The 23,785-nt window shown below is 40.0% G+C and overlaps 1 protein-coding gene across 7 annotated transcripts in view; it reads right to left on the bottom strand.

The window, feature by feature from the left end:
- The window catches only part of septin9b (septin 9b), a 79,295-nt gene that overhangs the window by 15,413 nt on the left and 40,097 nt on the right, over positions 1–23,785 (bottom strand). For 4 of the 7 annotated variants that reach the window (XM_008414778.3, XM_081609828.1, XM_008414786.3 and 1 more), the window contains exon 3: positions 2,127–2,312. In XM_008414778.3, the coding sequence (XP_008413000.2) occupies positions 2,127–2,312 (186 nt within the window). Of the gene's footprint in view, positions 1–2,126; positions 2,313–2,740; positions 2,883–12,853; positions 13,004–17,587; positions 17,766–23,785 lie in introns of those variants that run through there. The other 3 variants (XM_008414796.3, XM_008414803.2, XM_008414811.2) reach the window with 3 other exon arrangements.

The raw sequence follows: 23,785 nt of genomic DNA on the forward strand, positions 1-23,785 counted from the left end.
CACAGTCGGTGTAAGAGCTGCTGCTGATGCGAACGCTTCAACTTGTCAGACTAATTGTCCCTCTCGGGCCGACAGCCTCTTTTTATCCACTCAAGATGCTTTGTTTGTTTGGTACACCATGAACACACAAACAAAAAGAAAATCATGTGGATGAAGGCGCCAGGCTGGCATTTCTTCTAAGAAATGCTTAGAAGAAAACACATTAGAAAATGTTCAAAGTGAGTAATGAGAAAAATAATTATGTAGATGCTGATTATGGTTTTGAGTGTCTCTTTGCATACCATTCTGAACTACCAGTTCTTGCTGTTACTGCATAAAACAGTGAATGTTTTATATTTTATACAGATTTTTTTTTCTTAATTAGGGTAAACACCAGACATTTGGGAGTAATAAAAGCTTTAAGCTTTCTTACATACATCTGTGTCAGTGTATATTTCAGACCAGTCTCTTGTAACATGCAGACATAATCAAATTTAGAGTCTAGTTACTGCTCATGCTTGATAAAAATCTAAACAATCAGTCATTACATCATTACACAAACCAGACCAAAATCTACTTTTTTTCCCCTAAATTTAGCTTCTTCTTCTTCCATAGACAATCCATGTCAAAACTTTGTGGCCGATTCCTGATCGCTGGGTTTTTGTCAATATTAGACTTGCCAATACCAATAAAAAAAAATAAAAAAAATCTGATTCATATTTAAGAACTAGAATAAATAGAAATTTGTTTTTTGTGATTAGTATTAATATTTTATATTAGGGCCAGAGGTGATGTTAGAAAGCAAATACCAAATATTTATGGTACTGACATTTCAAATAAATGTCAGTTCCATGCTAATATTCATGTTTAGCATGAATATTAGCAATTAGCTAACTATGTCCTCAAGAAAAGGCATGCACCAGTTTCCAGTCTCAATGTATACCACACCTTTAAAAAAGAGATATGCTTTTAAAACTACAATACTTTTCATAAGACACTTATGGTTTATGCTTGGGCTAGGGCTGCAGTGATACCACCCACGGTCACTCTCATTTCTGCTGTTTACACAGAAGTAGCTGTTTGCAAAGTCATGCCATGGGAAGTAAAGGAGCACCTCCCATTAGCGTTATTAAGATAAGGCTTTTCTGAAATGCAATGGACATGCTAACAAGACAGAACTACATATTTAGTAGGCAGCAATGAAGGCTAGGCAAGTAAGACGATAGTCTGGCTAAAATAAACAAGCTAAAATGCCCAATTTTAGCTTGTTAGAAGAGCAGAGCAGCAATTTGCAAATTTACTTAAAACTACTAAATTCAGTGGGTGTTTAGTCCAGGTTTTACTTCAGTCTTCCATAATTGCTCATCACTCAACCAGATGTAAGCTCACAGAGAAATTTAAATGTGCATCACTACTTGTGATGGAAGCTGAAATCAGTTTTTGATTTTGGTAAATATATTTAGGTGAAGAAAAAACTTAATGTTCTCATTACCATGAGAACATTAAGCAGACTGACAATATAATTGTTGCTTTCCTGTTGTAAATAATGGAAACCTGATCATTTTTATGCATCTTTATGTGGCCATTTTTTAAAAAGCCATAGATACCTTGAAACTCTGGCATTCTAACAAAATGTAGGTTTACCCTAATAACTCATAAAGGTCTCTGCAAACTGGAGATGGATCCCTTAACTCTGAAATTTCTAAAATGCCTCCAACTTTTCCAAATCCTCTTCCTTCCACAACAGACACAGGTTGAAAGTTAAAAACAACTGACTAGGCTAGCTACACTCTGTTCAGTTTTCCCATTATCTGCTGAAAATGTTACCCTCTCACTGTCTCAGAGGCGACTGCTCACATGACTGTTCACATCCCGACACCGACAGTGAAAACGGGCAACTTTCAGTCTTCTTGCCTCAGTAACAGCAAACAAACTGAAGAGTGTTGTGTCACCACAACCTGTTAGTTTAGATATGATGCGTTTACTGATCTGACGGTTTTGCTTTTTTTTTTTTAGTTTCGATCACTCAGTCAGTGGCTGATGTGGATTGGTTGAACTGAAAATAATCAGGTTTTGGTGCGATTTCCTTGTACCTCCGTTCTAGCTGGCATTTACGTTTATGCTTGTATTAAATGATTCCAACTCACCCACAACCATGAGGTTGAGCTCAAAGCCTTGCTTCATGGCCTTCCTCCTCATCTGCTCCAGGATGGCGTCGATGCCAACGTAGCTGAAGTCTCCTCCATGGCTCTTCTCCCCCTTGCCTTGAGGGCTGGGATGGTGGGGCTTGGCGGACTCGGACATGTTGCTGTGGCTCAGGCTGACCTCTGACCCTGAGGAAAGGCAAAAAAGAAACGGGGGAATTATTATTCACAGAATTATTCAAAAGGAACTGTTCAAGATGTGAACACAAGCGAAACTCAGATGAAGGGTAAAGGCGTCTGAACTCTAAGCAGTTCATTTCCTGTGTGAAACAAAGTCCCAGACTTCAAATCATACACTACTGCACCTATCCATTATTCAAATGACAAAGCTTTTTGTTTTGTCCAGAACTTTTCAATTAAACCTAAGCAAAATAAAAAGCAACTACGCAGCTGCACTGCAAAACAGTAAATGTACATGTTTTTGAAGCAATGGGTGCATGAGTTTGAATTCCAGTGGCAAAAACTCCAGCACTGCTTTGCACGAGTCTAAAAGCAGAAAGACAAACCAGACAAAACGTGGTTTGGACACAAAGCAGCCGCTGCAAATCAGAACCTACCTCGGTTTAGAGCAGGACTGTTGAAATGAAAAATGAAGATGAAGACAGTCTGCCAAGGCAACGCTGCAACAAGCAGACTGAAACGCAGCTCGGCTCTGCCAAAATGTGCTAGTGCATGCTTGCAGAAATCGAGTCACTCCTCTCGGAGGAGGAGACAACGGCTTCCTGTGCTCTAACAGAAACTTTTGGTAGTGTCTGTCTGAGGTTTGAAGTCACAAACCACAGACACATGTTTAAGGCTGAATGACGGCTTTAAACATATTCAGTCTACAGGTGATTATCTTCGATTCTTCTGGTTGACAAAAATCACAAAAAAGAGAGAGTTCAGTTTAAATAGTGCACAGTTACAAGCTTTACTTTTAAGAGTGGGATGTGTTTGTAAAGGCCCAGCAGTCTTTGCAAAACACTTTGACTCAAGTCAAACAGGGGGAGGAGAAGCACCTCCTTAATTAAAAAAATCACCACAGATTCGGAACTAGATTTAAATTTGTACTTTGACTGAGCCATTCGAAAACACTATGGTCTAAACCAGTGGTTGCAAACTGCATTCCTCGAGGGCCATAGTCCTGTAACCTTTAGCTGTGTCCCTTGTCCTACACACTTGAAGTAAACGGTAAAACTGCCTCACCGGCATGAAGTGAAGCTGTACAGAGCTCCACTAATGAGCTAATATTTGAGCTAGGTGTGCTGAAGCAGAGAGAAATCTACAAGTTGATCAGGACCCCGCGCTTCAGGACTGGAGTTTGAGACCAGTGGACTAAAGCATTTCATTGCAACTTGGGCTGTAAGCTTAGAGATGGTAATTGCTGGAAAACAAAGTCTCTAACAAGTTCTCTTCTCAAGGCAAACTTTATATATTCTCTGTACAATTACTTTTCTCTTGCAACTCTTCAACTAAAGCTAGATTTGCAAAGTGCCCAACTTACAGCCAGCGCTGTGAAAATCTGCAGCTCCTCCAATGTTATATTTTAGGACCTTGGCTGCTTCTCTTATCAGTGCTCTCCTTACCCAGTCAGACAGTTTAGGTGACCTAAACACATCCAAGGGTTTGTAGTTGTGCTGTGCACTCTCCATTTTCAGACGATACTTTGAACAGAGCTCCTTGAGGCGCTTATAGCTTTGGATCTCGTCTTATGACATTTTCCTGCTGTAAAATTCTCAACAACTTTGTCCCTGACCTGTATTCTCCATTTTGTGTGGCAAATTTTTATTTCCAAGGCGTCATAAAAAGCAGCGCCAGATGCATGCCGTTCTTTTCAGACAGTTGTTTCTAAAAAATACTTTCTAAATATTCATGTTTAATCTTCCCACATCTTTAGAACCATGCATTCATTTTTTGTAGGAAAAAAAAAAAACACTGCACTGATGTTTAGGGTTTAACCAGAAGGAAAACATTTGCAAAGCACTGCACAGGCTACGTTTCTGAGGAACGTTTGTAATGACCAGTTGATGCATCACTTACAGTGTGTGGGTGTTTAAGGTTTTTCTTACTGAAAAGACAGAGAGGTAATAATACATTTCTAACGACTACATTCGTCTGTCTCCTCATTAAACACCATAAATCTGTGTGTGTCCTGTGATCATAGACTCTTCTGCCTCAGACTTCTACATGGATTTCAAATGAATACTTCTGAAACTCTTCGTCTCTTCCAAGACTCACAGAATAACTGGAGTTTAGATTAGAAGGAAGAGCGCCACACCTTCAAAAGTCGCCGTCAGTCCTGCTAAATTTCAATGCTTTGACAGTTTAATGGTTAGCTGATGCACTTTGATACCACGAACTGCTCACCTAAAATGTAAGAGCCCCACTCAGTCAGTAATGAATCTCTGTAGAAGTTTTCTTTCCACTCTCTCAAGATGCAATTTCCCTCGCACGACATTAATTCAAGTAAAAAAAAAAAAAAGCAAACATGACATTTCTAGAGAACTGTGTAATCTATAATGTAATGTTAGCATCACAGTGAGCACAGGTTGATTTAGAGCAGCAGTGCTGTCCTTAAGAAACCCAACACATGTCCTGGATTTTGTACAATATTCTTTGGATCCGTTTATATTCAACGTTTGTTTGCGAATCTTTCCATGCAATATCACAAGGTATCGTTTGGCTAACCCTGCACCATTTCATACTGAACCCGAAAGGCATTGGAAGCCTCTTGAACGATGAATGATGCAGATAAGCTCTAATGACATACAGGTCTGTAGCCAAGCTGCTTTTCAGGCTCCACGACCCCAGAACTTGTATAAATGGAAAATATGTTTTAGCAGAGGAAAATACACAGCCAAGGCGTGGTGGCAGCTACTCTTTTGCAACAAAAATGACTTCCCCTTCATAGGCAGGCGCTAATAGTTTCAGAGGCTGCATCTCTTCCAAGAGACGGCGACCGTCAGCTTCCCCCAACCTTTAAAAACCTATAAACAAAATATTTGTTCGCAAGAGGTTTCTTCATTAAATCTGCAACTCAACATAATGCCACCGATGAGACCAGTGAAAACTATTTATATTTTACTTCTCAGAAAAGTATGATAAACGTTCAGATCATGATAGAGGTGCAGCATCAGTTAAATCCAAACCGTGCTCACGTGGGAGCAATTTCACTGACGCACCAAAAAGGAACAACGTGTCAGCCATGAGAAACTGAAACTCGGTATGGCAAACCAGCAAGAACAAACAGTACAATAGCATCAGTGTATCAATGGATCCCTACAGGAACTGAATATGGTCTCTAATGAGTAATTTCTTTAAAATATAATAAGAAAATATGGTAAGTTTGGTATTTTTAGCTACCAAAATTTAATTGAAGTAACCAGTAGGCATGGGCCAGTTACAGAAATTAATGCATATATTAAACTACATACTGTACTAATATTATATGTTGCCATATATTGTATATTATATGTTGCCATATATTGTATATTTTCAGTTCTTTTAGATGAGATTTCATAGAAAGAGATGCTGTGACATACATGTTCTCTCTTTTACTCGTTTCTGTGTATTTCTGCCCAGCTGGCTGAAAGGCAGCACCTGCAATTTACTATGTCTGACAAAGATAAAATTGGTTTTAAGAAGTCGTACCGTCTAAATAAAATGGCCTTTGACAATAACTTACTAAGTTTGTCCAGTTTTTCCTTCCATATTAGGGCTGAGTCGCTGCCTCAGTTCAAATATTCTGTAAACCGTGTGACCTCATCTCATTCGAGTCAAATTACATGAATAGGCAGATTTTTTTAAATCCACGTTAACCAACTGAGGGTCAGCTACACGAAAAGGAAAATATTGTACAGATAAAAGTCAGATCCTTTTCTACATTTTGTTTTTTATTTTTTGGAATACATTTTTTGAAATGAGTATATTTCCACTCAAAGTTGCCAAACAGTTTGAACTTTGCACGCTTACTGCAAGAACACGCTACACAACACTAAGCAAATTATTTTATATTGTTTTACCACAACATGCAACAGGAACATTTAGAGATTAGCTGGGTTTTTTCATCTTTGTTTGAATGAATGAAGTGGATGAGTTTTCTTTGCATGAATGGATAAATCCCATCAAAGAGATAACCCCAGGCTCTGGTCATTTATTTTTAAATGCAGACACTTTGGAGGTGGGCTTCAGGATTTAGTCGCTCACATTGGTGAGGATGAAGTTTGCTCACAGGATTGCATGACAAGTCTTCATGTTTAATAAAAATGAGTTCCTGCTGTATGTTTTATCTTGGTTTCCTGTTTGTCACTGAGGACTTGACAGCAGAAAAACCACAAACTTCACATCCGCAGTCAGGCAGCTCAGAAGTTAGCAGCTGAACACAGGAATTCGTTTATTTTCTGCTTTTAGAAGCACCTAGAATAGCAGGTGCAATGTGTTCTTTAGGAGCATACTGAATGATGAGACTGAAGTCATGTTTAGCGCTTCTTAGTGCGATATGTTTTATTACGGGTAGTTCATTTTGGGGAGGAAGTAAAAGATCATGGTAAAATTCTGCCTTACCTCTGGCAAGTATGTGTTTTTTGTCTGAAATAAATATAGATAAAAGGGGGTTTGACAACAAACTCGCCCAAGAAGACAAAATCTCTGAATCTAATTGCTCATATGTTTACTAGGTATTTATTTTTAAACTACATTATTCCCAAGAGTACTCCAATTGCAATACTAATTTCTCTTTTTATTCCCCACACAACTTGGTCAGAAGTAGCTCCATTATACTGGAACATTGTTTTGTCAGAGGAAGGCACATCTTTGGTTGGTTGCCTAGGTGAAGACATTAACACACCATGCTGCACCCCATCCTACCAGATGTCACAGCAGGAACCATCTGGTTCATATGGACGGAAAAAAGAAAATGCACCAGTGAAATGCTGGGATAACTACAGACAGCTACAGTTTGACCTAGAGTGGACAGAGTTTTGGTCTGATAAACCACAGACGAGATGTGGTGAGCTCAATTTTTAACTGAATATAACTCAGCCTAGTTTGAGAATCTAGGCTTGAGCTGCACGCTTTGGTCAATTACTGAGAAAGACTCTGAACCATCCAACTGGTGGAGCAGATTACATCCTGCTAGACATTTTTCCTAAATCATTTCTTAAAGTTTGTTCAGTTATTTTCCCAAAAATTCAAAATTTTGGAAAGTGTTCAAGTTACTCCCAGTCATATGCAGTAATGGGTTGCTCTGAATCACTGTGTGAAATTAAAGTTATTTAATGACAGAGTTTTCAATGTTTTTAAACACCCAAATTACTTGCAGTGAATTTTTTTTAAAAGGTTTTATTGGCTCTAGTGGCCTTTATTTGATAGTTAGTTGACAGGAAAGTGGGTAACAAGAGAGGGGGAAGACATGCGGCAAAGGTCACCAGGCCGGGAATCGAACCTGCGACAGCTGCGTCGAGGACTGAGGCCTCCATATGTGGGTTGTGCTTAACCCCTGCACCACCATAGCACACCCATGAATTTTAATTTTTTACCGAAGGGCTGTCTACCAGTATCAACATAACCAAAGTTTTAAAAAGGAAAATCTCGAGAGCCGCCAAGATTTTTTTTGCCAAAGTTCTTTAAATGGGGTTGTGTGGATCACAGAGTAACTCTGCAATGCTCTATGACTACCACTTGCTGCGCAATGCTGCCCAGCTCACTGAAGGAAGGTCTAAAAGACAAAATTAGATAACTGGTTACAACAAAATCAGAGTAACCAGTTAAGAACATTGATACCAACTGTGCTACTTTGCAGCCCAAATCAATAAAGGTATTCTTTTATTTTTAAACCTTTTTTAAAACTGTTAAATCCCATGAAAATATGATGTTTTAATCAAGGTTATGCCATGAGATCTCATACTAGCCCATGCCTACTTTAAAGTCAAGGGAGCACAGTACAGTTTGAAAGTACAGTCTAGCAATGCCTTATGGAGGAATCGCATTTAAGTCACTGCCACTGATCAATAATCAGTTCCACTCACAATGACAAGCCAAACACAAGATCAGCAATAACAAGCTTAAAAGGATTACACAGATTTGATTACACTAAACGGCATAACGGTTAGCATTATGGCGGAACTTCACTGATTTACTGCACTGGCTTCTCGTGTCTTGTCCTACCTACTGCATCTGTACTTTTAAAGTCAAATAAATACTTAGGTTAACATTCCACTGTACAGCACATGATTCCAACGATGGCTACACACGGCCCTAAAAAAAAAACAAACTTCCAAAGAGGTCTCAGGAATGCCACCAGGCACTGTCACTTGTGGTGGCCTTTGGAGAATGTAGCCCTTGGCTTAAAGTGGAGCAGAGCAGATGGTCTCAAACATCCCTAAAAGACTGAAAACAATGTGAGGAGACAAAGAGTGGGGTCATCAAATGGGGGGGGGAATCGCTGAGATAAAGAGCACTGCCAGAGATAAGTGTTAAAATACCAGACACAAGCCGCCTGAGCGCAGCTGGGATCAATGGCTGTAAGCGGAGACTGACTAAATGAAAAAAGCGAAGTCCAACACAGCAGGGAGGACACTGTTCTGCTGTGTGCCATTGTGAGAACCCACTGACCACAGCTGTAACTCAAAGCTTGAACGTTTCTGAGAAACATGGAAGGGAAACTAGGAGGGCCCCACCGCAAGACCAGCTAGCAGCTGCAGCAGGGGACGGGGTATAGGGAAAAGGACAAACAGAGCCCATGGTGCAGTAAATCTGGAAGCCACTAATCACCGAGTGGTAAAGGGGGATGACTGGTTCAAATACTTTCATTCTGAATGTGACGAAGCAATTCATGAGGAAATTAGAAGCGTTTCACAGCTGACCGTTTACTTCAAAGACCAAAGTTTCTCCTCCGGTCATGATATTTCAATGTTATGCAAATATGTTGTGTTTTAGTAATGAAGGATGAATTCCCTCACTTAAGATGTTCCACAGACAGTAACACTCCCTTTGTTAATCGAAATGTTAATATAATTAAAATACATCTAGCTTTCAGGAACGTTTTTCTTTAGTGGTCAGTAAGTCACTTCAAGTGAATCATTTAGAAATTCACCAAGCAGAAATTTTGTAAACCTTTAACCTCCTAATACTAACTCGTGCTGATTCTAATTTATTAATTTAAAATAATAATAATAAACGACAAAATAGTGCACCTTTTTTTTTATTTTTGCAAAAATTTAAAGGCTTACTTTTCTACAGAGGAACTTTGCTGCAATACATTAACCTTTCTGTTATCTGCTGACATCAAATGCAATATAAATGAGCAGACATCCTTCTATAAAAATTTTATAGGCTTTCAAAAATTCTTCTTATTCTTTTTCCTCCGACTTCATTTTCATATACCTTACTGAAAACAGCTGACACGTCGTCTTCTCATTGCAATAACATCCACACCGAGAAGTGTTGTCAGCACGATTGAGTACCACTAGATATGGCATGTTGACTGATTTCTAATATCCAACCAAATAATTACCAATCAGGACATAAAGTCATGCACAAAATAATCCAATTCTCTACAAATCACTAGAAAACACAATATTATAATTCCAAATTATTAAGATCGTTTAGTTGATCAGAAATAAAATGTACAGGACGTAACCTGATCATTCAAAACAAGATACAAACTCATTTAAATGTAACCGTGTTGAATTTCTCCACATGCCAGAAACTGTACATTTTATTTCCAGTCATAATTTCGAGAACTGAATCTGACAGATGACCTAAAATTACTTAATCACACTGCCACAGCGCTGAAGAAGGGACCACCATCACTATACCTCCCCCAGCGCCGACAAGCTGTCGGCCCTGAAAGAACATGACATGTCCGACTTCCTCCCAGCCATGACATACATGTAGAGCAGAAAGCACTCTCTCCTGTGGGCATTCACAGAGATAAACAGAGCAAGACATGTCTGCAGAAATGTGTCACCCTTCACTGAATAACGACAAAAAAAAAACCAAAAAACGACTATGCTGGAGCAGAAGTGCTACGTTAAAGGAGTAGAATAAATCTAACCATGTTACAGAGAGGAAGGACTTTAGGAAAAAACAGTGATGTAAAAAGCAGCATTTGCAGACAGTCGCGTTGTTCACAGTTAAACATGTTCACACCTCGCCTCTTTGCAGCTCGACTGCCTGCAGGCAAATTCTTTGGTCAGAAACAGCAAAAGTGTGATGATCGTCCACAACAGCAACAAAACACTAACCATTTACAGATGTTGTCATATCATTCAAGATTTAAGGTTTGAAAATGGACGCGTCAACTGCATGCAGAGTTTACAATTTCTAAAAGCAACATCTGTGTCTTGAGTTTGGTTAAAAGGAAAGGAGGCCGGCCCTGAACAATTATGCTGACGTTTTCAATCACTTGTGATTGAGTTACTCTTTAACAGAAGCTTTATCTTCTTGATTAGCAATGCTTTAAGCAATGACTAGGTGGATTGAAGCACTTTATGTAAATCGATGCTTGAAATGACAAATATTTATATCTAATATAATGCAGTTGCAGCACTGATGCAGCAGAACGTCTGCTGGGTAAAACACATGTAAGTTCATGAACGAAGCAGCCTTTGTTTGGAAAATGGTAGAAAGTGTCATTAATGACCCCTTAACACTGCAAAAGTCGAGCCCCACTCAGTGGGGAGGCACCATTTCGTCACTCAAAGAGTGAGGTGTGATTTTCACACCATTTCTCAGTTGGAGCCTCCAGGTTTTTGACCATTTGACTGATGGAAACATGACAAAGCTGTCAGAGTCAAAAAATACTATCTGAAATAATACATGGAGACAGCTAATCTGCAGAACATGATGAAGCCAGGAGCTGATCAGTGGTAGTTTATACATTTGAGATGTTACTTCAGTATTTCTACATAATGTTCTTTCCACTAGAAGTCATCTGTTTTGTGATCATGCAGTGCAATCCTGCCAATCAAAATAATTTAAGAAGTCATAATTTTCTTATCTGGGCTGCTGTAAATCTATTTGAAAGAATAGTAAATGTAGTGACCAAAGAGCTTTAACTCTGCAGGATGCTAATATTCTTTGCCTCATCATTCTGGCATTTTACAGAATTAATTATTATTGTCCAAACAGGATCTGGATAATGTTATGCATGGTTTTATACAGTGTGGGTAAATATATCATTTCAGCAACACATAATATTTTGGATTAATGTGTATCACAAAATTTACTAATTTTTACGTAAAAGAAAAAAGCTACAGTTATTAAATTGTGATTTATACTGTAGAATTCCTCCTAAATGTATGATTATTGGGTGCAAAATATATGTTTTTCCCCTCTGTTCTTTAGAAATTGGACAGGGAGTATAACAATGTGATATTAGCTAGCACCAGGCAATTAGTTGGGCTATCTCCTGTGGTAGCATTCCAGCTTAAGAGCTTAACTTGTAAATGGTTTTAAAACAAAGTTACCTAAATTAGCGTGACGAGTGACACTGCTTTACTTTCTACATGACAGCAGTCTATCCTAAACAAAAAGTTTCCAAAGAGGCAAATTTCCCCTTTTTTTAGTTGAAATGCAATTGGTTCTTTTTAGCCTTCTGAATAAGCAGTTCTTAGTAATGAGTGGGGGAGGGGCAGTGCTGCGACCCCAGTTACTCCAGAGTTTTCTCCGGCATCTCAATAAAAGGACTTTAACCATGTAAATAACTCAACAGTAGCAGTTTTGAATCTGGTCAATGCCTCGGCGCACCGTGATACTCGTCCATGTCCAGACATGGTTGCTGGGCCAGGTCTTCTCCGACCTCCTTACATGACAAAAACACTTTAGGAAAGAAAACCTCTTCTGATTCAAGACTTCTGGGTGTCGTACCCAACAATGCAACTATTCAGGAAACAGAGGGCAAGCCAGAGAGGTAGACCATGTGACAGTGAACATGTGGTTGATGGATGATGCTTCAAAAGTCTGAAAACTTAACATAAATCAAAGGTCAGTTCATATTTTCTGATTAATAGCAGATGTGAAAATCTCCAAAAATAAAACACTGATTTTTTTTTCTCCTCCCCCAACAAATTATTGTTGAGACAATCAAAATGAAGCTGCATCAAAACAGCTTGACTGAGCCTGGAAACTGACGGGATTGTGGTAAGAGGTGAAGCCGCAGAAGAAAGACAGACTACAAGGACAGACAAATCACTAATAGAGTGAGAACAGCTGTTTCGATTGGTCAGCTCCTCATTTTGGAAGCTTGACCATCGATGCATGTTGCAGAGCAGAGGACACAATGGGTGAAGGGGGGAAAAAAAGAAAGAAAAGAAGAGGGGAGGAGGAATGGGAGTGCTGACCCCCCAAACTCTCTCCAATGACTGAACAATGAGAGAGCAGGGGGAGCAGATATTCCACTAAGTACAAGGCTGTCAAACAAAATTACGGTCTTTACACACACCTCCTCGCAAAACACGCTCAAGCTTCACCTTTCTGCTCTGGAACTTCCTTCCAAGCACAACACAGCAAAGAACACCTGGCAAAATGAGAAACAAGCAGCCTCAACACATCCATTTCAACCCCCTCTCTCTTTTCCTACTTTAACTCTCCATACCCAACACTTTTTTTTCTCCTTTCTTCATGAGACTATTCCCAAGTTTTAGCACAAAACAGAAAGAACACAGCAAACATGAAAAGTGACAACTCACCCAACCCTTTCCTCTCCTTCTATTTCCTTCTCTCCCCAATCTCTTCCTTTCTGAATCACAGCTCCAGCTTGTGAGGCCAAAACTGCTTCTGCTGCTGCTGCTCCCTGGCCACGCCCACATGGTGTCACGTGACCGCCATCCCAAGGCATTCGTCAGCCACACCCCTCATTCAGAGAAAGTCAGTGGAGAACTTTGGGGGAATCGGGAGAGCTTTCCCGATCCACGTGGGAGCGAGAAAACCCACTTGAGAAGGAAAAAAATGTGTTTATGTCATAACTGAAAATGCAACTAGACTTCAACCTGTGTGTGTGTGTGTGTGTGCGTGTGTGTGTGTGTGTGTGTGTGTGTGTGTGTGTGTGTGTGTGCGTGTGTGTGTGTGTGTGTGTGTGTGTTTGTATTGGTATAATATCCTCTTTCTCTCCTCCTGTGTGTGTGTGTCCATCTGCTCCTTCCCTCCCACTACTTTGTTGAACAGAGGAGGGTATTAAATTTTACAAGTGTGTGTGGACAAGCTGAAGAGATTTGGTCATCTCTCTTCTTTCCTCAGCGATCACTAGCTCTCTGTCTCTGAGAGGCACAAGCACAGCATCCCTCCGGCTCTGACTAACACATGATTAAACCCATGACTAACTCAAAACTCTTCTATATTTAGAAATTTAAAGGGATCATTTGTAAAAGAGGCTATACTTTAGCTTGGATTAGTGTAAAAACTGGGGGCCAAATAAGACCGCTTAGCATGATAAGAAGTCTCATTAAACAAATGCACACACTTTTAATGTTGCAGTGTTTTAAGTTGGGAAAGACTATTTTATATCCAGATGTGGTGATAAACAATATACAATTACTTTTATTTTAGCCTCTAGCATTACATTCTTCAACATCAAATGGATTCGAGATGTTTTATTAGACTAGAATATTGTGTTCTGACTAAATTTTTCAAAATGTATCTCTATCAAAAGAAAAGAATGGAGCTTTTTGTGGTTGTACCCATAGCACTGGTAAAAATGGATACTTTAATTAACCCTCAGTTTGATCTCCTCTAATAGAAAAAATACTTTGTTGAATAAAAAAGAAAAGATGTGGTTGTGAATTTTTATACTTCAGTCACTGATTTCACCTTTGCATGCATGTGGCCACAAATTGCTTATAGTTTTATACTAAAGCACGATAGGCTCACACAATACACATGGGAATTATTTTCCACATCTATTCCTTTAAGAAAGGATATCCTAAAAGCTAAACAACCCCAGCTAGACTGAGTGAAGCTGCGTCAAATTTAACATTGGCAGCAAAACAGATGAAACTGTTTCCAAATGTTCCCTGGAAATCTGAATCACTCCTGCATCCTGTGACCCCCGCTACCCCGCAACTGCAAGACTGCAGTGTCAAAAGGAAAAAGAAATATGCTCTGGGAATAAACTCAACGATTAAAGTGGAAGACGGGTTGAGGTTATTGATGAGTTTGAGTGACATGGTCGACTCAGTGATTTATTTGTTCCTGTGTTGACATGGGTTGATACTTTTTTCCCATCAGCACGCTGGCTGAAGGTCTAAGAGACGTTTATGATGTTCAGCAAAAAGGCTTCCTTCCTGCCACGGCTGGATTTCAGTATTGGTTGTGGTTTTGTTGTGAAAGTCAAAGTAGAAATCTGTGTTTATTGGGTGCTGTTGGTAAATTTAAAAGGTATATGTGTTAATTGTCCTCATAGACCTTATGAAGTAAATTTTTAAAAATCTCAGAAAATGTGTTGAATCCGATCTGAAAGAACTGACAATGGGGCAAAGGTTTGTCTACTTGGAAGGTCATTTAAGAATCTTACAAAAATGTAATCTGTGCTCTGCAGACAAAGTTATGCAAACTTTCTTCAAGGACACAACTCAATATTTTCAACCTCTTGGCTACAGAGAAGATATCTGATCTGTTTTTGCATTAACTTATCAATGTTTTATGACTAAGAGGGGATCTTTCCTCCAGCATTTCTTCTTCTTTTTTGCTTAAATTGTCTCTTGAGACAAATCTTAAATGTTTTCCCCAACATGCATCAACAGAGTAGCCCTTTTGATATGACAGCATTTTGTTGCATATCTCCTCTTATCAAAGAAAATGTTCCCATAAAGTTGTCTCCGCTCAGTAAGCAATGTTCTCTGGATGAAACCCATGACACGCCAGTGTCTCAAGCTGCTATTTCCTCTTGTGGGAACCCAAGATCAAATGAGAAGTCTGTATGATGTGTCAGACTTTGGGAAAAAAATAAAAGAGAAAAAGTAGCATTTACAAAAGCAAGGAAATGGATAGTGTGTGGGTCTGCATGCATGTAACGTTGTTCATTTCCATTCAACACAAGCAAGCTAAAGTGTTAAGGTAACAAGACACGCTCCTGGCAAAAACGCTTTTATATTTACCTTGTCGTTGCGTCTTAGGAGAAAAATGTGAGCATTTTTCACCTTAACCCGAGAGAGGTTATTTAGAAAAGCAACCAATCATGAAATCGTTTAGGCTAACATATCGGGGTCTTAAATCACAGGGTCCATGTCAAGTCTGGCCCATACTGAGCAAAATCCTGCAGGTTCCTGATTTAGGGAGTGAGGTTCTCTTATCAAATGACATGAGAAGAGGCGCAAAAGAGGAGTTGATGGTGAGCTGGACGGAGCTAAATACAGCCATTCTAGAGGAAAACCTGTAAGAGGCTGTGAAATAATGGACATTGGCACTATGTTTAGGACAAGGCACCTAAACGTAGTGCCAGAGCTGCAATGGGAACCTGTACATCAAAGACTATTCATGTGTAAAATGATTTTTATCCAATCTGCCTTTTGATCAAAAAAGTACAAGTTCTTCAGTAATTGCAGAAAAAGTTGGTTCTACAAAGTGTTGACTGGAGGGGTGGGGGAGGTCGGGTGAGCACAATTACACACAGATTTCTAGAATTGGATAAATAATAAATATCGTTGCACTCCCCAACATGCACTGCCTTTTATCCATCACACAAAAATCCTAATAAAATATTTATAAAGTGTTTGGTTGGAAGAAAACAAGCAGTTAAAAAAGTTCTTGGGAGTTTGAATCTTTGTGGCAGACGCTGTTTGACGGGTGCGCTATTGGGTCAGTGGGGGAGATCTGCGATTGGTCCAGGTCAGGGATGATTGCTGAGGGCAGATGGTGGAGTACATGAGGACCCGATTAAAAGAGTCACTTTTGTAACTCAGCAGCTCAAGCGACTCTGGGACATGTTCTCGTGTAGAGAGGGGGAGAACAGAAAGAGAAGGAAAGGAAGGACGTTGAGGAAAAGAGGAGACAGGAAGAAAGATAAATGAGGAGGACGGGGGTGGGTGGAAAATTATTGCTCGAAAAGGAGAAAGGGGAAAGAGGAGGAACATCTGGCTTGGCCTGGATATCTACAGGGAAGATAGTACTGCTACAGTCTTCCTGTTGTGTGTTTTGTGCTGCTGTTGCTCCGCTCCCCTGTGGTGCAAATGGAGACAGCATGTGTGACGAGTGAGGGCTCCCCACTGCGGGCCCCCAGGACTCAGCGGCCCCCGTCCCTATCTGACATCACTCCCACATGTTACCAATACACTTACATTAAAGTACACATGCACATCCTTTAATACCAATATACACTTCTTTACAAAAGTATTCGCTCCCCTTGAACTTCTCCTTGTTGCCTGGATACTTGGTAAACCATTAAAAAGTAGTGAAATTATGTTTTTTATAGATACAAATGTAAAGGTGTGGCGGTATATTTTCCAACTTATTGAAAAGTTTGTTGATTTTTTTCCCCTTCTGAAAAGTGAACTTATGACTGATTCTCAATTCTTGCTACTTCTAACAGGTTTTTCTTCCAGAATTGTTTCGTATTGAGTTGCATCCACCTTTCCTGTACCTACTAAAGAGTAGCATCCCCACAACATGATGCTACCACCACCATACCACTCTTACCTGTTGTCCAGTCAATAGTTTCCCCAACATGAGATATGGATCATGGGCCACTTGGTTGCTTGTGGTGTGCATTTGCAGATTGTAATTTGTGCAATATTCTGAAAACTACAAATATTAACAATAACGTGCTACTGTGGACAATAATATCAAATTTCAATAAGACATGCTATTTGGTAGCAATGTGACAAAAAATGAAATAGGTTCAAGGCATATGAAGCATTCATTCACTCCTCCAGTGTCAATCAGTAAGCTAATCAAAACTCTGTGTTTTCTTTTTCACTTGCTGCTTTTATGGACTTTAGATTTGGTTACCCCACAGTGCACAGAAAAACTAAGCAGTTATTATGGTTTTCATTGATAGAACAGTGTTTGCTTATGATATTTATCTGTGAGCTCTAAGCCGCCAAAGTTTTCTTCAGCTGTGTTTAGTGGAAACATCCGTCCAGGACTTGGACAGAGTCTGAGAGAAACTGCAGCCTTTACCAGCCAACTACAATAAGTCTAAATCATGTGTTCTTTAAAATAACACCACAAAGACAGTCAATTGAGAGAGTGTTTCTCCAAAAAAACGAAAGAAACTAAGCAGCAGAGTCTCACAAGAGGGAATACTGCAACTAAATCACGACAGCGGAAAAAGGGCAAAGCATTCATTAATTTTCCTTATTCACATCTTTACAAGCATTATTGAGGGTCGGACATGTTTGGCTTCAACCAGCCAGTGTCCAATTTCAGTTTAGTGAAACAAAGCATGAAAGCTTTTGAGATAAGTGTGAACAACCAAACTTGATACTCACCAAGCGTGAAATTTGTGTGGTTGCTGTATATTTCACTGCAAGTAGAAGTCATCTCTCCTGCGAGCCTTTTTCTGTTTCACCTCTTGCTTGGATGGGGGATTCAAAGGTCCAACTTCACACTTTATTAGGTTAGCAGCTGTTAGTAAGTTTTCTTTGCCACTGTTCAACAAGATCTAATTGAAGAAACAACCCCTTCCAGGACTGACGCACACTTAGATCTATCTCATGATCTTCTCGAGGCAAAGCCTTCCCTAATGAACAATAAACAGAGCGACTCCACGGGCTCTGCCTTCTGGGGAATCCCTGGATCTGCAGGGGACGACTGAAAGGCAGTAAGAGGGAAGAAAGAAAGAAAAAACAAAAAAAACAGGCGGAAGCAGCTCTGTAATTAAACTATTTGTGTAGTTGCTGCATGTCTTCTAACCGAGTTATGATGCTAATTATCTTTAATGGAAACCCCACGAAGGCAGAAGCAGCGAGGCAAATTACGGCCAAGGGAGAAGCTCTGCTTTCAGGGATCAGTGAGCATCACTTTTACTCTTTTTACCTCCAGAATTTCCGGCTGCCAGTGGTTGTTCCTTTGAAACAGCTTGCCCCCCGCTCTCCTTTCAGCGTTTTAATTCCTCATCCTTGCCTGCCTCCTGTTCTCCTGAGTGATGTCGATGTGTTCAGTCTGCTGTGTAGCATCACCGAGCTCTTCATGCCATCCAGGCTGGAGGTGAAAGTTCACTAGACATTTATCTGAGCTCCACCGACACGTCCATTTTTCAAGCAGATTACGGCGTTCCCTTTTCGAAGGAGAACCTGAAAGCTTCCTTTGAATTATTCAAAACCCTAAATTGTCAGCGTAAATCTCTGTGACAACATAAGATTATGAGCTGTGCTTTTTAACGTTTAAGCAAGAGTAGCTTCTAAGACGTCACAAGAGGAAACACGTTTTAATGCACAGTCCTGCAGTCAGTCGGCTAGGTATGTACAGCAGTTCACTCTTCAAAGTCTGATTTAAACTGCGCACATCAATCCGTCACTGAAAGTACACGTTCATGACACGATAAAGATTTTAAAAGCTTTTTCATATAACTTTGCAATGTGCATTCAGGCTACATTGTACATTTAGATAGTGACTTCTGAAGCTGCTCGCTGTTTTCTTTGCCTGTTTAGTTCTTGTGCGCTTGTAGTGGAGGACTGCTGTTGGCTGAATAATACTTAAATATTGATTTTAAAAAAGTATTTTAAGACATTTTTCCCATGTTAGAAGTGAAATAATCTGCCAGTGGAACTGCTACTTTTCATCAATATTAAGGAGCTATTTACTTAAAACAAGCTCAATCTAAAGCTTGCTAAAAAGGTTACTTGTATGTTAGTTTTGTCTCATTTCGGGTTTACTAAGATATTTGCACTAGAAACTAAGCAAAAATTAATTGGTAAGATTTTGTGTTTTTGCAGGGAATGCACCAATATACATAAGGACAGTGTGCATGGGGAGTGCGACACAGAGCTCAACTTTGGGGAAATCAAGTTGTAAACCAGGCCCCTTTGGTTCCACAATCCCAGCTTTATAGTTTAACACTCATATGGCCTGTGGTCTCAGCTGATTGTCTTATATGATGTGAAAGGACAAGTGGTCCATAACAGGCGGCTTGCAGGTGTGTACAGTATGTTGCAGAAATACGATTTTAAAAAGGCTTTTAAGGTTTTGAATTGACATTTTGACGTCAGCTGGAGCTACACTAACCATTCAAGATACAATGTGATTAAGTGTTTTTATTAGGTTATTGCTGCAATATTTGTGTAGCCCTTGGTTAAATTTCTTAGCAGCTCAGTATAATCGGTGGGTTTGAGACTTTCAAATTTTATTTATCTGTGATAACTGATGATCAGATTGTGTGCCTTAAGTATAAGATGTGCAGTAAAACCTTCCAACTAAGTTATAACACAAAGCAGATATTCACTGGGCCACAAGCGTCTCCATTGTATCCAGTGAAGAAGGTTTTTAACTGTAGGTTCCATTCATACTTTTTCCAATGACTAGAGTTAGATACAAAAATTAATCAACAAAAGCAGATGAATCTCTGCTCTCATATTCATCTCAACAGATGGCAGGAATGTGACATGTTTGACCATCTGTCCATGCAGACATCGTACGGCTGCTCTTTTTGAAGCATGTCGTCTGTATAAAACTTCATTAGCAAAGAATGATAAGGCTGATTATTACAGAATCATATAATCAACTCATATGTCCTTGTTCCTGCTTGCTCGATTCAAAAGATTCACACATTCATCATTTGAAGTCAGAAGAAAACCTAACAAAATGTTTTCTTTAAATACTAAAAATGGCAGACAACAAAGCACAGCTATGCAATGTTTGTTTTTGTTTTGATAGCTGACAGAACTCAAGTTCAATCTCATCAATCTGATTGTGAATATAAAAGACATGATTTTGCCATTAGTTTCTTGGACAAAAGAACCTCTAATCTTTGAATAAACAAAGAGAATCCAAATGGAGCCGGATCACATAATTGAAGATGAACGCTGAGTGTAAGCTTTATCTTAGTCTGCTCTATGCAGCCCGAAGCCCATATCTACTATCTGCCTTTCATCTTATGACAAGATTGGAGTTTTGTTATGTGTGTAATTGCCTAAAACAAACCTTTAAGTAAAACCTCCTGTGGAGTTCAGCGTTAGGCCAAACGAAACACAATCATACAAAAAATGAGAGGGAAGAGAAATTGAATCTGCTAAAGAAGAAATCGATATCTGCATCGGGATGCTCGGCATACGCAGGAAGCTGAACGGTAAGGGGGTGTTTGCAGCAGCTGTGGGACATGGCATGAAGACTGAACAGAACAAAGGTCTTTCTGCAGTGGTGGGAAACTTCTTTAACCCTTGACTTCCCCCAGATGCTCAAAGTAAACTTCAACTTCCGAAAGCCTTATCTGGGAGTGCGGAACTGTGTGTGTATGCGTGCATGCGTGTGTGTGTGCGTGTGTGTGTGTCTGAGTCTATTTGTGTGGGGTTGTATGGTCTCCCTCCCAGTGCTCAGTTACATTCCCTCCCCCTTTAAGATAAAGACATTTATTAAAAATATTCTCAAGCTTTGTTAGTTTCTGCCGACTTAAAGCAATTTTAAAAATAAGTACATGGAGGAAATAATACGCAAGAGTGTCAAAAAAAATATCTCATTCCATGAGAAAGGCATGTAATCTCTGTTCTGATACATTTCTACTGAAGTCACACTCCTGTGGTCCATGTTTCAGTTCCAGGAGCTTCATCAGGCTGCAGCCATAAGGCAGACTACTGTGATACTGTGAAAAGGAAGGAAACGTGGTTTTGTCCCGTTTACTGTGTAATTGGATGTTATCTATCAAACACTGCCTCCTGGTGGAGGAGAAACACAAGACCGAAATCCAGTTCTGGATATTTGGAAGGGACTGTCGCTGCTCTCACTGCAGGGCATGTTTGAACAAGACTGATGTAAGAGACTGACTTCCAGAGTGCTCATTATTTGGCTCAACCAGACACACTGTCTTTAACAATCTGTGCTTCCCTGCAAAAGTAGGTCTATGCCCTTTATTAGGTGCACTTTACTAGTACTAGGTTGGACCATCTTTTGCTTTCATAGCTGCCTCAATAAGATTAACAAGGTAATCATTCCTGTGAGATTTTGGTCCTAATTGACATGACAGCATCACACATTTCCTTCAGATTTGTCAGTGATAGATTCATGATGATAATCTCCTGCTCCACCTCGTCCTAAAGGTGCTACCATGAACTGAGATGTGGTGACTCTGGAGTTGCACAGGAACTCAGAGCCACGTTCAAAGAACCAGTTTAAGATGATCTGAGCTTTTTTGGTATGGTTATCATCATTCTGGAAATAGAAATCAGAAAATGGCTACTCTATGGGATGGACGTGGTCAGGAATCTAAAATCCATTTCGCACCACAAACCAAAGATAAAACCAGTCAAAGATAGTTAGGTACCATTCCTCTCCCATTCTGGTGCTCGGTTTGAACCTCACCAAGTCGCCTTCACCATATCAATGTGCATAAATTAATAGATTTTTCTATTTGTATTGGTGGACAATTGAACAATTCTACCCAATGAAGTGACCAACATTAATAAACTACGGTCAGACAACATGGGATGCCTACAGCTGTCTATTGAGGCACTTTTTTGGGGGACAATAGACAACGTTGCTTTTGTGGTTTTATTATATCCAGCAATCTAAAGTCATTGAACAAGTAAATGTATACTTCTGTAGCCTAGTCCAATATGTCAAAATGGGTGATTATTACAGTCATATTCATTCAAATCATACTTTTAAACCTAGATGCTGACTTCATTCGCTCTCTGCAGCAGTTCTCCCTCATAACCACCTAGACAAAAATCTCTGCTTCCTCTACTTTGCCTCTGACTTCTTTCTTTCCAGGGTAATTAGCCAACAGGTCACGCTGAGTAATGGTCTGGGATCAGTCCAGAGTAATTGCACTGGGAGAGGATTGACCTCAGATATGCCTCTGCCTGAGGGTGCATGTATGGCTGAATGCATGTGTGCATGAGTGTGTGCGTGCGTGCGTGCGTGCGTGCGTGCGTGCGTGCGTGTGTGTGTGTGTGTGTGTGTGTGTGGGAGGGCTTGTTGATGAGAGACAATGAAAATCAGACAAAAAAAATCCAAAGATAACGAAAGTGTGTTTGCGTACTCTTTTTTGAATTGCGGACAAGCAGAGACAAATCACCCTCTGCGGATCCCTCCCCTCCCCTTCCCTCCCCTCCCCTCGGTCTTAGAAGGTCAGTCCAAATTAAAGACAAATGATTTCACTTGCTCCTTTGACCAGAACAGTTACACCTTAATTGTAAGACAAATGTAGCTGAAGACAGTGTGTTTATTTGGACAGTTTGAAGCCATTTTCCAGCTCTACTTAAAGCATCTGCTGGTCTGACGTGACGATATCTCTTTTGTTCTTGATCAGAACAACAGGAAGACGTGACACAATAGCACTACCACTCTGTAAATACACATCTTCCCAAAAAATAGCCTTGGCTTCAGTCTTGTTATTTTTACCCTTGGGCCACTGCTATAAAAGTGGTTGTTTCCCTAGAGTCATGACTAAAGACGAAACTCAGTGAGGTATCTGGATGTGATCCCAGCGATAACCCACCAGTCCTCAGATAAGGATGTAGTTTATGGTCGAATGCTGGCCCTGCTGACCTCACTGCTCTCTAGCAGCTGTAAAAATGGAGGAAGTTCATCTTTAGTGTTGGCAACTCTCTGTTCCTAAGTCTCAGTCAGTCTCAACACAGACTTGAGTGTAATTACCTTGTCTTTTTTTGTGTTTGTTTGTTTGTGGATTCCTGAACCTACAAGTACAAGGCTTCATGAAGGATGATAGCTGGAAAAAGCCAAAACAAAGTGTCCTTAATGGAATAGTATTTATGTCAAACTACTACTGCCACTACTACAACTCTGTTCTATATCTGCTGACAGCTTGCTTTCTTATAAAGAGATCTGCGTCTTCCTCCAAAGTAACCATCAGGTTATCTTATCATGCTGCTTGTTTTAATGCAAATTATCTTTCTCTACTTCTGATAACATTCGTCACTTTCTGCAACAACGTTACAATTTCTGTCCAGTATCAGCTCTGTTTTGATAGAATAGACACAGCTGACCTTCATTATCTGCAGTCAGGATATCGGCAGTCGCTGAGTTGCATAGCGTGGACGGGGCTTGTTCCTACGCATCCCCAAGATGCTCCGTCCAACTGCAATTTGGGGAATTTGTTGGACAGATCAGCATCTTAGGGCCTAAGGTGTTGATCTGGGGTTGAGACAAACTAAGGCTTAGGCTCTCCATCAGTTTCATTGAGCTGATCCTGAGCAGGAAATGAGTCTCATTGGTCTAACTTTTTGCGTGGGACACAAATCATATCTGGACTAATAATAATAATACCTTACAGTTACTTCACTAGATGCAGTCAAGGTAATTACAACTGGATCTTGTTTGACAAGACACACTGCACTTTGACAAGACGTGATTATTTTAATACTTGTGAGTTTATATGGAATGAGGTCTCATCATTAGCCACTCTATAAAAATAGATCCTTCTGGATGTCGGCAATGGATGCAAGGATTACCGGCACGGCTATTCCTCCCCGCCGTGCTGAACAGGAACAGGCAGGCACAGAAAACAGATGGAG

The sequence above is a fragment of the Poecilia reticulata genome, chromosome 1, assembly GCF_904066995.2.
Source record: "Poecilia reticulata chromosome 1, P_reticulata-male-v2, whole genome shotgun sequence".
Lineage (NCBI taxonomy): Eukaryota > Metazoa > Chordata > Actinopteri > Cyprinodontiformes > Poeciliidae > Poecilia > Poecilia reticulata.